The sequence below is a fragment of the Idiotropiscis lumnitzeri genome, chromosome 8 (genome assembly GCF_059441095.1).
Source record: "Idiotropiscis lumnitzeri isolate Australia: NSW breed Sydney's pygmy pipehorse chromosome 8, RoL_Ilum_1.0, whole genome shotgun sequence".
NCBI lineage: Eukaryota > Metazoa > Chordata > Actinopteri > Syngnathiformes > Syngnathidae > Idiotropiscis > Idiotropiscis lumnitzeri.
This window is the reverse complement of record NC_142398.1, coordinates 19,152,614-19,166,894: the sequence shown is the minus strand read 5'-3', so window position 1 is coordinate 19,166,894 and position 14,281 is coordinate 19,152,614. Positions and strand designations below refer to the sequence as shown.

Below are 14,281 nucleotides of genomic sequence, written 5' to 3'. Positions count from 1 at the left end.
ATCCTCAATACTAGAGTTGTATACAAACCAGCCTTTACAAAGATCATCGAGGTCTTATTTTGATGGATGTCATACTAATTTTTGTCCCGGCCCTTATTGTATGGTTTGTTTTGGATGGACGTTATGTCTGTGAAACCAAATAAATGTTTGCTCGCTTCATATTACATAGGCAACACACAACAAATTGACGAATAACGAGAGAACTGAAATGAATGGGGAATTGGTAACAATATTGCTTGCAATATCTCAACATTTTTAAAAGTGAAGACAAAGTTTCAGACTAATTTTGGACAAATATTTCAAGTATCTTTCAAATTTGCAAAACACAGAACAGTTGCAGTATTATGTTTTGGAAAAACAGGATATCCCATAATACAATCTAATTGACCCAGCCACTCACATGTCCAAATAAGGAGTCAATTCCACGATAATATCACTATTCACTATGTGGATGAATCGAGGGATTTATAGGCTTTGCCAGATTAAAACGGAAAAACAAGGATTTATTTTCCCAACTTTTCCATCCACTGACGGCCAAAGTAGAGGATTATAGTCTTTAGATTGTCACAGAGGGGGATATAGTGAAAAACACCCCCATTTTGTTGTGGATGCTACTTGTGTAATAAGATAAACAGCTAGTATGGTTGAGCATCAATTCTTTGCTACTAGTAAATACTCCGAGTTTTTCACTTATTTGTTTAAAAAAGAAAACTTTAGAATTGATTGATTTACTGATTTTTCCTTTTCCCACCCAAACAGTATGATGGCAAAAAATAATACCGTTTACCCACCCATGATAGAGCCTCTCCAATTGATTTTGTTTTCTTTTCATTAAGATTTTCGTTCCTATTGTAAAATCATCTAAACACTTTGTGTACCTCCATTATTTCATCTCATGAGTCATTTTTAATTTTCAAATTTTTGGATTAGTTGATTTATTTAAACACATTTTTAACTTGTTTCCCATGAGTTTTAATACACATGCAAGAGTGGTTGATCGAGCTTGGGATCCAAGACCTAAAACCTACTGATGAGTGGGTGTGAGCGGATGGATACCGAAACAGGAGTCTTTCCAAGGCTTTAGTATGTGTGAATGTATCTCGATGTTGTATGCGCATTAAAAGTGCATTTATGTGTGGGCAGAAGGAACTGCCCACCCCCCCATTCTCAAAGCCAGCACTAGAGGGTTCGGCCTTGGCAAGTTTCAAGTCGCCAGAGGCGATGAAGAGACGCGCCAGTTCCTCCCTTTCTCTGCAAGGCCTGTCTTGGTGGTTAACAGCATTCATTCAATGTTACGACAAATCCTGCTCACACACAGATATTCCCACATCCCTCCATCCAATGTGTTGGTGTGGCTCATATGACTTGGCAGAGGTGAACCTCACGTTTGAGTGTGCCAGAGCAGGAATGTGTTTGTCAGAGTTTTGGCATTTTTTTTTTTTCAAGGCCGCCCTACCAAAATATCCACTGGGAAATGTGGTTTTAACGCCCCCTCTCATACCTCCTCTTGTTTCCTTTCATTTGCTCCTTTCCCAATTACATTGCTTCCATTTCTCTGTGCCTCTCTCTCTCTCTCTCTCTCTCTGTCTCTCATTGTAATTTCTCACTCTTTACCTGATTTATTTTTTTCCAATTTGAGCCAGCAGGAATCTTCTCTGATTCATGCCTTCTGGTCACATATAACACCAGTTCCCTAATTTGTTTTTATTGCTTATTCTCTCTATGCCGCTGAATTAAAATCATGATCATTTCATTGATATCAAAAAGACACGGACTATCTAATACTGCCACACACATGAATGCTAATAATGATCATAGATAGTAGGTATCCTGTGGGGTCAGATGAGATCCAGAGCCTACTTGGTATTCCAACATCTCCACATCATGACACATGGCCCACATGGGAGATGGCTCTGCGAAAATATGCAAATGATGACATACCTCATATTTCATTGACCTTCTGAAATTCATCAGTGACTGAAATGCTGAACAGATTGTGATGTGGCAGACGAAGGACAACATATTTTAAATGCACATATCATGCATTGTTGTCCATGTGATTCAATAGATGCATTTGTCGACCCTAAGCAAGAACTGCACGGTCCCGTACAAAGTAGTTTTTCCACAATCAGGCATATTTTGCCTTGGTAAAGTTAATCAGAGTCCATCCTTTTCACTCTCACAAATGTCCCTCCCAAGGTCCACTTCCAACAACTATCTTGAGGGAATAACCGCCTCCACACTGACTCAACAGTCTGGTGTTCCCTGTGTGACTCTTTTTTCTCTCTCCCGACTTGGTCTCACGCTGCCTCTCCTCCTCCTTTTTGGCTGCGACCTCTTGTGATGTCACCAAAAATGCGATGTGACCGACCGTGGTTGTGAGCGAGTATTGAGTGAGTGTCGAGTGAGTGAGAACAAGAGAGACAGTGGGAAAGAAAGGCACAAGTGTCTGATTTCCTTTCTCAATTCAGTGGCTTGCCTCCCTCTTTATTTTGAAGAAAATGTGAGCTGGGGAAAAGAGAAGACTTCTGTGTTTGAGTTGCATAGAGTCTTTTTATCATCCCAAATTTCATTATTTACATTTGGCTTTTATCCACAAATAATTTCAAAAGGTCGAGTATTTCTAGACAGTTATATGTTGTGTTTTTGCCTTAACATATCACAACGCTGTCTTGGAATAATAAAGATGTGATTCAACTGCAGACTTTCTGATTTAATTTAAGAGGTTTTTATGAAAATATGGCATATAGTATAATCTATACCATTCAGGAATTTCTGCCTGAGGCAACTTCATTTTTAGGGCCCCAAAAATATGGACTATTGACTTAGAATTCCATCCATTCATTTTCTAATACTTATCCCGTGATGAGCTAGAGCCTTTACCAGCTGATTTAGGGCGTGTGGTAATTAATTACAATTACAGGCCATTATAAATTAGATTTTCACAATATCAAGACTAAAGGCAGGAATATGCACAAGCAAGCAGCAAACGAATGTGACAAAAAAAAAAAAATCATTAGAGCTGTTCCGCCTTGTTCATTAAAAAAAAAAAAACTGACCTAAATAAGAAAAAGCGAAATTTCTCAGTTCTCTTTTCCGGTTACATTTACTTACCACATCCTGGCTGTGGCTTCAAACCGTATACTGGCAACTGTTTTGTTCTCAAGTGAACACGCATCACCCTTTAGCAGCAGATTCTTTTATTCTCATTACACCCGTCTCATACGGTAGACAATCAATCATTACAGTCATGGTAAGTTACTGTCCAATCTGTGGGAAGCCTGTCTATTTTGGTGAGTATATGACCTTTTACCTTTCTGCCATTTTCCTCTCTCGACAGCTCTTTTCAAATTGTGGTTCAACAGAATCAAAGCATTTTGAAGGAGTTGTACAACTATTGTATATTTTTGATATTGAATATTTTAACAAATCATACAAGTATAAAAGTATAATTCCTTGATCCTCAGCATCTTTAGACAGAAAAAAAGATGTCAAATTCATCTCTTATAAGCAGGCATTCTCTAATTTTCACAAGGATAACAGGGTGCAGTTGTAGACAAACAAGCTTGCACTGTTTTCTCTTTATTTTCTGTTTTTTATTCCCCCGACTTCTCAATAGTAAATTATCTACTTAAAACTAGTCAGGATATATACTGGTATTTTTGTCTATTAAGCATGGAGCACTTAAGCTAAAAATGACCCCACTATCTTTAACAACTGAAGTCGAATCACATTTATTGCAAAAAACTAAATACTAATATAAGAAACAGTTTAAAAGAACCCCTGCATCCTGATTGTATGAAGTACAGTGTTGTTTTGATTTCCCATTCATTACTGTGGACAGCAAATCCTTCTCTTTCTCAGCATTACCATCACTCATTGTTGCTTCAGGTGAGAAGAAGAGGTCTATAGGAAGAGATTACCATCCACTGTGTCTGAAATGTCAAAAGTGTAAAAGACAGCTCACAGCTGGACAACATGCTGGGGTACCTAAATTGGAAATTTGTGACAAAAAAGAAAAAGGAAAACGATCGACGATGAAGGAAAGAGAAACTCTTGATGACTGTCTTTCAGTATGATGAGAAGCCATATTGCTCCTACTGCTACATGAAGATGTTTGGTCCAAGAGGTAGCCTCTACTAACTCACATTCAAAGCAAAACGCAGAATTCCGCATCCAATTGCTGTACTGAATTTCCTCACACCCCCATGGCTTTCTCTCAACAGGTAACAGGTGAGGATCAGTCTGAAATCCATTGGACTGATTCAACTCATCTACCATCACTGACTGACAAGGAGAGGAGAGAAAACAAGAATGATGGACTAAAAAGGATCAATGTACCTGTATTGGATTTCAAAGATGGAAAAATGTGTGTGACTTGTTCAATCAAACACTAATAATAAATGCATTTTTAAATTTCCTAATCCCAAAACTGGGTTTAAGGTGTATTTAAACACAACTATTGGATACGAGTTGAATTGTGGCTTGATGGCGTACCCCCTTCATCGGGCGACTACAGTATGGAAAAGGGAGGAAAGACGTGGGGTGTATTACCTGATTTGTATAGTCAACACATACACATACTGCAGTGTGATGTGTTACACAATAAATACTTACCTGGATTGCTGTAATGAACAAATACGAAACAACATAAGCGAGTAAGGAGAAATTCCTATTGGACAAAGCAAGAGTGGAGTTGATCGAATTATGCGTTTGTGTCTGCTATGTCTTTCAATGTGACGATCGCCCTCTCATCCACCAAGATTCCTCACTCATCCTGCCTTTTGCTCAATCCCAAACACGCCTTCCCTGCTCAACTCTCTCCTCTCCCTGTGTCTCCTTCACCCTCTAACCTCCTACCTTGATAAATCACATGAGTGCTGTGAAACCAGCTGGTTGACTGCTCATTTGCATGTTTCAAATACACTGCCATACGAGAGAGAGGGCTGGTGATGAAGGGGCAGAGGGTTATATGTGGAGAGGAGTCAGGGGTTGGCAAGGAGCTGTGGTGAGTGTAGGATTATGATTGAAGCCTCTGCACAGGTGATTTCAAAGACAGGAAGAGAACCTGTGAATGTTAAGTAGATCAACAGGAGAAAGGAGAAGGTAAAATACCGTAATGGAAAATATGGTTGAATTGTGAAAGAGGTATTTGAATGCCAACCATATGTAGGATTTTATAACCAAGGACAAGGTGAAGCGTGTGGAAACAAAATTATTTGAAAACGTTTCTGGTTTTGCCAAGACTCAGCAACTTAGTCTTGTCTTTATGTGTGCATCAGTATCGACATCTAGTGGTAATTTAGAGTTACAAAAAAATATTCGACGAATGCATTGCTCACTGCTGCGGTATATAGGCGTCGGCCTTTTCTAAATTATATATCGAAATGTTTTCCGGCCAACCATGCATCCATTTTGTTATTTTGTGATCTCAGACGACGACTGACTAAAAATAATCCAAGTTATTTGGCTCCTTGGTGTTAATTCTGAACTATATGTGCCAGTTTATATATCATAGTTCACTTCTGAAGTGTTGTTTAGGCATGTTTACGTTTGGCAGACGGGGATGTCAAAATTGTCACCACGAAAAAAAAAACCTGACAGCAGTGATGAAAGGTAACTGTTCGGAAACCTTCTCGATTTACCAACAGCACACGAAGGCAACTGTGGCAAACCTCGAGTGCGCATGCGTCCTGAGTAAACCAGGAAGTCAAGTTAAGCAGTCGGCGTATGCAATCATGTACTCTATAGTGTGAGCGAAAACTGCTGTCATGGAATAAGGCGTTTAGCGTCTATTTACGCTTAACAAGACAATTTTCAATTCAGAATGGATTCTTGACAACTCCAACAGAGTGTGATATTCTATTAGTGTAAATTTAAGGCGTAAGAACTTTGTGCACGACAATGATGTCAGAATGCGACCCGACAGAGAGCTGCGAACCTGCTTTGGACAACGAGTCAACCGCGGTTTCCCCACTGGAGTCCAATTTCCAGCCCGTACATCGTCCAAGAGTGTTGTTTGACAAGAACACGGCGTCCCTGGGGCTCCAGGCTAACCCCGGCGTTGCCGTTCGAATTTCGGACTCATGCGAAAGCGTCTTGACGGAGCTGGAGGCGGAAGGCTCCAGTGAAGACGCGTTGCTGTTGCCGTGCTTTGCTGGAAGCTCATCCCCGCCGAGAAGTGCCCGAGACAAGAACAGGCGGAACAGACACAGCTCGTCGTCGGATAGAGACACTTTAGCCTCGCCAGGTAACCACTGACCAGAACAAGTGCTGTTGGATATTTACGTAAATAGGTCAGGTTTGTGTATTTATAGCCAACTCAGAGAAGAACTTCGGAGGTCCTGGCGTCCCCTGTAATTTGCCAGCTACTTAATAGTCACTTAATTGCAACCCGGATCTCACATGAATTATCCAAGTTGTGACATGGAACATTATCCTGTAAGACATAATCACTTGTTTCTCAGTGGCATTCCGTTTGAACGTTTATTTGACGTCATCAATATCTATCGTCAGGTCCAAGTACTAGCTAGTAGGCTGTTTGTCCTTAATTACAAGTAAGACGATTCAGATCACTAGTAAAAGGACCATGTCCCATCTACTCATGATGTTGTTTCCACAATTTCCTTATTATTACATTTCTGCCCACTACAAGAACGACTATAGGTCGCAGTAGTGCAACAACTACACTTTGCTGGTGAGGCAGAAGTGTGCACTAGTTGACATCTGCGTGCCACTAGTACTACTGCTAACTAGGGCCTGATGATTTTTTTTTTGTGTCGGATCCAATAAGTAGTGGCGTGTATCTTTCCACAAAAGACAATTGGATACGGTTTGCGATGCGAGGGATGCAAAACGATTCAAGAACGGTTCAATTTGAAAGTGGAACGATTTGATTTGGTTAGACTCAGTGGGATTATATGTGTGGCGTGCCACAAAAAAAGTATACACAGCTGAGTGTAAAGTGGTTTTCCTCTGAAGTGATTATAATTAATGCAATACGTTAAAATGAAAAATCTGATTGGCTGATTCCGTATTTGTCTAAACTGGCAATTGAACAGGTGTGCCAAATGTGGTCAGTGGTTTGCAGCTGACTGTGCAGTGCCTCACAGGCAAACCACTTTCAGTAATCAGGTTTTATCAGTCAAAGGTACTGTGGTCTGGAATGAGATTCCAACTCAAATATGAGACTGCACAGCTTTAAGCACTTTTAAAGTAAGTCTGAAAAAATTGGTTGAAAATGCGACAAATCTGTCAGCACTAATTTTAAGTCAAAGCTTCTATGATCTCTATTTTTTTCCGTTAGTCGGTGTCAGTTGTCATGCTTTTCTATGTGTTTATTTTTTCTTTTCTTTTTTGTACTGGTGTTATGTTAACATTATATTTTCAAGTGAAACAATTTAACTTCTAATTTTAGTTTTGAAAATAATTGCAGTGGATAATATTAAGCTGTTCAACTTATTTATCATTTAATGTACTTCACGAACATAAAATCAAAAGACCGTAACAAAATTTCTTTCTGCCGACTTATTAGCACACGGACAGCGTGGAACTTGATTAAAAGTGTTGTGTTGGAATTTCATACTGCCAGTTCATTTGTAACAACTGTTTTTGATCCTGATGCATTTTAAGGGTACTTTGAGCTCTTGTTTACATGTGTGTGTCTACGTGTCATGAGCCCAAAGTAGTCATGGCCGCTATTATTCTCTGCTCAGAATACATCCGCACATAAGAAACAGCACAAATATTACAATAACATTAGAGGCAAAAAAAATAAATATTGACTCTGAAACTGGGTTACCATCCACCTACCACTTATAAGCTTGACATCAACTTTTAAAACTTGCCAACTTTTAGAATAACAACGCACACTGCTGACGTGTCAGCGTGAATTACGTGTACTCAGCCGTGGCCACTCACACGCTCTGATGCAATGGTCATGTTATCATCCACTGATGATATAAGATTCAACTTTTAGCTCCCTGCTTGAATACTTGAAGTCCCTTCAGCTTGGGATAGTTCAAAATAAGTTCTCAAGTATTTTTAGTCTGTATTGATTCCCTTTCAGATTTTTAGTGTAACACCACTCCTAGTGATGCCACTTCATTCTTCATGCCGTATATAACTATCTATTTCCTCTTTTATTGTTCTCCGTGTGTGTGCTGAGTTGTGCTTCAAGTACAGTCTTTTAGGCCTCGGGCAAACCTGCTTACCCAGTAGGCGTGAACATCCTCTTGTATTTTTGAACGGATCTGCTCACATATAAGACTCAGGTTGGCTAAGAGATTTAAAGTGTAATAAAAACATTGTTATGTTTATATACATTTATTGCCATATATTTGTTCCGTGGTGGAAGGTTGTTGCGTCATCATGCTAGCATCCATTATCTAAGCCACTTAGAAAATCCCACAAGATTCTGAAATAAAAGTCTCCATTGTTCCTTTTAGGAAACAACAGTGGGGATTTCAACCATTTCCCAGAAGATCCTGAGTTTGCGGATATTATCCAAAGAGCTGAACAAGCCATTGAGGGTGGTGTCTTTCCAGAGAGGATTTCACAAGGCTCCAGTGGGAGTTACTTTGTCAAAGACCCAAAAGAGGTAAGGAAGGTATTAATTTGTAACATTCGGACAACAAAACAGTATTGATATTTTTTTAAGTGTTTTTTTTTTAAATGAAGAACATATCACTTGCCACAAAATGAGAAGGTGTGAAATATTTTTGGGCTAATTAATTTTTTATGATGTTAATGTTCGCTCAATAGTCGCTGGCGTAACTTCTCTTGGGCCTTTTGGTCTTTTCTCAACTATTTAAATGGTGCACTGAGATTTATCTACCTGTGGTATTCGTCATTATTATTATTTTTTATGGTAATTTGCCATATGGAAGTCAACTTCAGTCATGTCATCTTCAACAGAAAGTCATCGGTGTTTTCAAACCAAAGTCAGAGGAACCCTATGGTCACCTGAATCCTAAATGGACCAAATATTTTCACAAGGTATTCATGTTCCATGTTTCGTCTTCCCTTATAATCTCTGCAGTCATATGTCAGCAATTCGAGTGGATCACCATTGTGTGTCTTTCTTTCTTTAGCTCTGCTGTCCATGTTGTTTTGGGCGTGGCTGCTTGTTGCCAAACCAGGGTTACCTCTCGGAAGCTGCTGCTTCGCTAGTTGATAGTAAATTAGGCCTGGGTGTTGTGCCAAAGACTAAGGTTAGTCTCTCTCATGTGTATCTGCATGCAGTAAATAGTGCTTTTTTATTTTTTACCAGCTGTAGTTTCAGCAAGTGAGCCGAGTGCTTGTTTACTTCTGTCAGGTGGTGTATTTGGCCAGTGAGACCTTTCATTACAGTGCCATAGACAGAGCCAAATCCAGAGGGAAGAAGTACGCCTTAGAGAAGGTGCCCAAAGTGGGACGACGCTTCCATAGAGTGGGCCTGCCACCAAAGGTAATACGATCTTCTCCTTCTTGTAGTGGTTCCCAAACTCCTTTTTTTGGAACAAATCTTTTTTAAAAAGAAATATTTTTTAAAAATTTGTATTTATTTATTTTTTGCGGATGATCTGGCGCTGTCTATGCAGTCAGCAAATATGAGGAAGTTGGCTGACGTATTTTCCATTTGATGTCATAATTGCACACTGTTAAAATGCAAATGCAGTGTGACATTGCCAGTGTATTTATATCTTTGTTTAGGTGGGCTCATTTCAACTGTTCGTGGAGGGTTATCGTGAGGCCGACCATTGGCTGAGGCACTTTGAGGCAGAACCCTTGCCAGAGAACATCAGGAAACAACTACAGTCACAGTTTGAGCGGCTGGTGGTGCTGGATTATGTCATCCGAAACACAGGTGTTTGTCCCTGCACGTGTGTTGGCTGCACTCAACTATAGTGCAACAATACAGTGCAGTAGTTCATTGCGAAATTATTTTCTGTTTGTGCACTCGCTCTCTCTTGCACTCGCACTCTGTCTCTTTCTCTCTCTCTCTCTCTCTCTCACCCTCTCGCTGTCTCTCTCGCTTACATAATTTAGGCAGTGTGGGAAATTTATATACGTCTGTACTAGGGATATAATGGTAACAGCAATATTAAAATTGGCATGATGATACCCTTATGTTACAATATTACAAGCAGCACACCTCCGACAGAAAACATTGCTTTTTTTTATTGTCACTGCTGTTATGTACAAAAACACAATATTGTGTTTTTTTTCTCTTTAATATCATGACATTTTTTAAACAATATCTTGAGTTTTTAGACAGTATTATGACCTTTTTGATATTGACATCCTGCCCTTAATATTGCGATAATTATGTTATCGTGGGGTTCATATTGTAATAACATAGTATTGTGACGTTTGGATATTGTTACATCCCTAGTCTGTACAATGTAAAATATTAGTTAACAAATGTTTACAATTTTTTCCCTTCCCGTTTTCTCTTCACATAAACACACTGAAATATATTTCTTGTCAGATCGAGGAAATGACAACTGGTTGATCAAGTATGAGAAACCAGGAGATTGCGAGGCACCAAAGGTGAGTCTAATCACTGAGTTGATAGCACTTTGATCTTGTGCATGCTAGCAATTTAATGGCATTCGATTTAAATGTCTCTGGAACCCTCTATAGAATGGCCATTTGTTCTTGGATTTTTTTGTTTTTGTTTAATTTGTTCCATGGGCAGAAAACTGGTCTGATGTATTTGCTCTCTCTGCTGGTTACTCACAGTATTTAATTGATCAATTTGCTGCCTACAACAACAACAAAAAAACAAAAAAAAAACTCATTGATAGGTCTGAAAGGTTTTGAAAAATAATGCAAGTGAGATTTTTCTTTCTTTTTCTCAATGTTGCCGTTGCAATTTAAGATGCAATTATTTTTTTCAAGGTCCTCTTCCCTTATATTTATAACAAACACAAGGAATAAATTAATCTGTATTACAACAAGCACGATTAGATTTATTATTTTGTTTTAATGGCTAGATTGACGGTAAAATAAGGGCAAACAAACCATAAATTAATATGACAGACAGATTAACAATGATATGTAAACATGAACTGCACTGCACCAGATTTCTGTGAATGCCAATGCCATCTGCCTACTTGCCATCAGTCATTATTATCCACATATCGATTAACAAGCACAGTACTATCATCTGTCTGGCCAGTTAATCAGGCCTTTGGACAGCGATCAATAAGTGATGGTGGTGTCGGTCATTAATCATTGAGTCTCCCTCCTTGCTGCAGGATGCAGAGTGGCCAGGGAACAGTTCTGAGCCTTGCATCAAGATCGCAGCCATTGACAATGGCCTGGCCTTTCCCTTCAAACACCCCGACGAATGGAGAGCCTGTAAGTTGGAGCTTTTTAATGGCTCAGTTCCCGATGACGTTTTGCGTCAGTGATCTTTCAAGATGATGTGATTATGCAAAGCGAAAATGTTTAACGCTAATTAAGGGTTGAAACGAGTTTCTGACTGCTTTTCTCTTTTCAGACCCCTTTCACTGGGCGTGGCTCCCTCAGGCCAAGGTGGCGTTCTCCCAGGAGACCAGAGAGCTGGTGCTATCCCGCCTCTCGGACATGAACTTTGTGCAGGACCTCAGTGAGGATCTCTATGAGATGTTTATGGTACAAAGCAGTCGCACACCTCTCACAACTTCCTTTTTTTATTGTCACATTTACCAGTAATAGACCAGCCGAAAGCTGCTCTTAACACCAATAGGGAAGGAAGAAGCTAACATGAGTCACTATCTTTTCATCAGAGAGACAAAGGCTTTGACAAGACCATGTTTGAGAAACAGATGTCCGTCATGAGGGGCCAGGTGAGTTTCTTAATACCTGTTTAGCATTTAGTCCCTCTTTTTCTTTCCCCTCTCTTTTTTATTGCTGTCTATCCGCTAGGCAGTTACACTCTGAACTGGTTGCCGGCTAATCGCAGGGCACACAAAGACAAATAACCACTCACAATCACATCTAGGGAGAATTTCAATCGCTAAATTAAGGGCGCTAAAAAACAACTTTTGCAGCACTTTAATGAGCAACAGCTTAGGCATGTCTTCGGCTAGATGTCAAATTTAGTTCTGTTGTTTCAGCAATGGTGTTGTTAATTAGAAAAATAGTGTGGTTATTTTCTTAAAAATGTAACACAGCCACCTTGACAATAACTGCAATTCTGTCACTTCAAAGTGTTGACATAATTCATAATTTTGTTTCTGAATGTAATCAATATGAATCCTTCTTGTACCAGGTGTTGAATCTCACCCAGGCTCTTAAGGATGGCAAGAGCCCTCTACAACTGGTGCAGATGCCCCGTGTGGTGGTGGAGCGGAGCCGATCTGGTGGCCAGGGCCGCGTGGTCACCCTGGGCAACGCCTTCACTCAGACCTTCCACTGCAAGCGACCCTTTTTCTCCTCTTGGTAGAACGGGGAAGTCCGCTGTTGGTTGGTTTTGGTTCTGAATGCAGGAAGCGTGAAAAAACGGAGGGAATATTTTGAATAAGTAGGATGAAGAATTGGTTTTTTTTGCCTTTTTTGATGGAAGTGTTGTGATGGAAGTGTACGAACAGAATGTGACAGCTGGAGAGAATGACATTCCAGTGTTCCCAAGAGAGATTGGGCCAATATGGGGTTGTCATGGTTACGTGATTGGAAAATCAGCATGACTGGGCTTTGTTTATTGTTAAGACATGCGAGAATATTTTCCTGACTATCACAATTAATATACTAGTCTTTTACCAGTGGGTCAAATGACTTAAAAGAACAAAGACGACACCGTTTGTGGTCCAAAGGTGTTTGACATTCTAATAAAATATTGATCCAAAAAGTGCATTTCTAGAAGAACGCCCAAAAATAGTCACTTTGCCTTGTTGGGCCCTTACTGAAATGTGAGAATTATATGATTAGTTCCACTAAAATTGATTAGACCAGCATTCCTTTTCAAAATTGTTTGAACATACTGTACACAAAGCCAGTGTCTTCAACCATTACAGTTCTACTGCCAAACCCTTGAGAAGGACTCTTGAAAAGCCACAAGAAAAAAAAAAAAACATTCTTGTTTGAACTTGAATTTAAGCCTCGTCGGAAGAGGACTTGGAATAACCATATTGCTTGAATGTAATGTTTACTGTTTATACTTGTTTTTAAACATTTCACAGGGCGTGGATGCTGTGAAAACCAATCTCACAACTCTGAATGTATTTGTTGTTTGAAATGTATTTACCTCACAGCATGGAGAACAGCACCACTGTCACCCCTCTTTGCAACTTATTTAATGAGGGAAATCAATGCCATGGATTTTTTTCTTATGTATGCACCCTGACAATTTTATTCCAACACGATGATTGTATGAGCAGAGTTGTATATTTAACACAATAAGATTTGGGAGCATTTAATCTGTGTTTAGTGAGGGTTTTTTTTTTCTTTTAAATCTTTGTCTCATCCCGGTCAAGAAGAAAACCGTGAATACTCCTTTACTGTGCCACAAGGGAAATTATATTAAAGGTCATAAAGCAAGAGTTAAATCATTAATTTATAAATATTTATTATGGTGCATTTTTTCCGCAGGAGTTACTGCTTAGCCTGTGCAAAATTTGGGACTCGCCTGTTAGAAGTAGTGTCGAAAATATGTCGTCTTTATGTGACCTCAGTAAGCAGGAGTCGCCATCTTGTGGCCATATGTGGGTAATGACCAAAATATACTTTTAACATTTCACTCCAAAGGCGTCTTCGTCAGCTCAGTGTATAATGCGTTATTTACTCATTATGAGTTTTGCTCTTACTTTCAAGTAAATATAAAATTATTGACTCTTAATACCTAATTTCAAATCAATATGAGATGCCTTGTCAATTTTTTTCCGACTAAAAAGCTTTACCTTTTTTTTTTTAAATCGGAAGTTATTTCGCAAATAAAAAATATTGGGGAAAACATATCAAATGGGAAAACACGGAAGTGCCGAACTTATTATGGGGGGGCTCGTAGTATTTTGGTTGAACGACTCGACTTGGCACGAAACAACCCCAACCACCCATCCGTTGCACTCTTGTCAACTATGCCCATGATTGCAGGTTCATGATTCTTCCATAAGTGATGGTGAGTTTGCAGTATTTTACTGATATGAATGCCAATTTCTTCCAGCATCTTAAGCATGATTATGCAGCACCTTTTATTAACAGCATCCTTTCTCTGTACTTTCGACCCCACCGGAGCCGTGGACCATGCCAGCTGCTTCTTCCGATGCGACCCGAGCTCGTGCCCAAGCCCTGTGGGTGCAGCCGGACACGTCCTTGA

At 39.5% G+C, this 14,281-nt stretch overlaps 2 protein-coding genes across 2 annotated transcripts; both read left to right on the top strand.

The window, feature by feature from the left end:
• The first annotated feature begins 3,250 nt into the window (after window positions 1-3,250).
• Window positions 3,251-5,295, top strand: LOC148332589 (cysteine-rich protein 1). Its single transcript, XM_088303400.1, has 5 exons — window positions 3,251-3,293; window positions 3,892-3,986; window positions 4,075-4,129; window positions 4,227-4,233; window positions 5,283-5,295. The coding sequence occupies exons 1-5, from the start codon at window positions 3,251-3,253 to the stop codon at window positions 5,293-5,295; spliced, it is 213 nt and encodes a 70-aa protein (XP_088159526.1).
• Window positions 5,296-5,649: 354 nt separating this feature from the next.
• pi4k2b (phosphatidylinositol 4-kinase type 2 beta) lies at window positions 5,650-13,506 on the top strand. Its single transcript, XM_088303691.1, has 11 exons — window positions 5,650-6,250; window positions 8,448-8,599; window positions 8,917-8,997; window positions 9,093-9,212; window positions 9,317-9,448; window positions 9,694-9,847; window positions 10,472-10,533; window positions 11,244-11,346; window positions 11,489-11,622; window positions 11,757-11,816; window positions 12,242-13,506. Exons 1-11 carry the CDS (start codon window positions 5,905-5,907, stop codon window positions 12,413-12,415), a joined length of 1,518 nt encoding a protein of 505 aa, XP_088159817.1. The 5' UTR covers window positions 5,650-5,904; the 3' UTR covers window positions 12,416-13,506.
• The last annotated feature ends 775 nt before the right edge of the window (window positions 13,507-14,281 follow it).

Excerpts from the sequence above, each read along its gene's own strand:
- LOC148332589 (XM_088303400.1), top strand. The coding sequence starts at position 3,251 with ATGGTAAGTTACTGTCCAATCTGTGGGAAGCCTGTCTATTTTG. Across the intron at positions 3,294-3,891 it reads TGGGAAGCCTGTCTATTTTG|GTGAGAAGAAGAGGTCTATA; the intron begins GTGAGTATATGA and ends TTGTTGCTTCAG. Across the intron at positions 3,987-4,074 it reads CAGCTGGACAACATGCTGGG|TATGATGAGAAGCCATATTG; the intron begins GTACCTAAATTG and ends ACTGTCTTTCAG.
- pi4k2b (XM_088303691.1), top strand. The coding sequence starts at position 5,905 with ATGATGTCAGAATGCGACCCGACAGAGAGCTGCGAACCTGCTTTGGAC. Across the intron at positions 8,998-9,092 it reads GGACCAAATATTTTCACAAG|CTCTGCTGTCCATGTTGTTT; the intron begins GTATTCATGTTC and ends TTCTTTCTTTAG. Across the intron at positions 11,623-11,756 it reads ATCTCTATGAGATGTTTATG|AGAGACAAAGGCTTTGACAA; the intron begins GTACAAAGCAGT and ends TCTTTTCATCAG.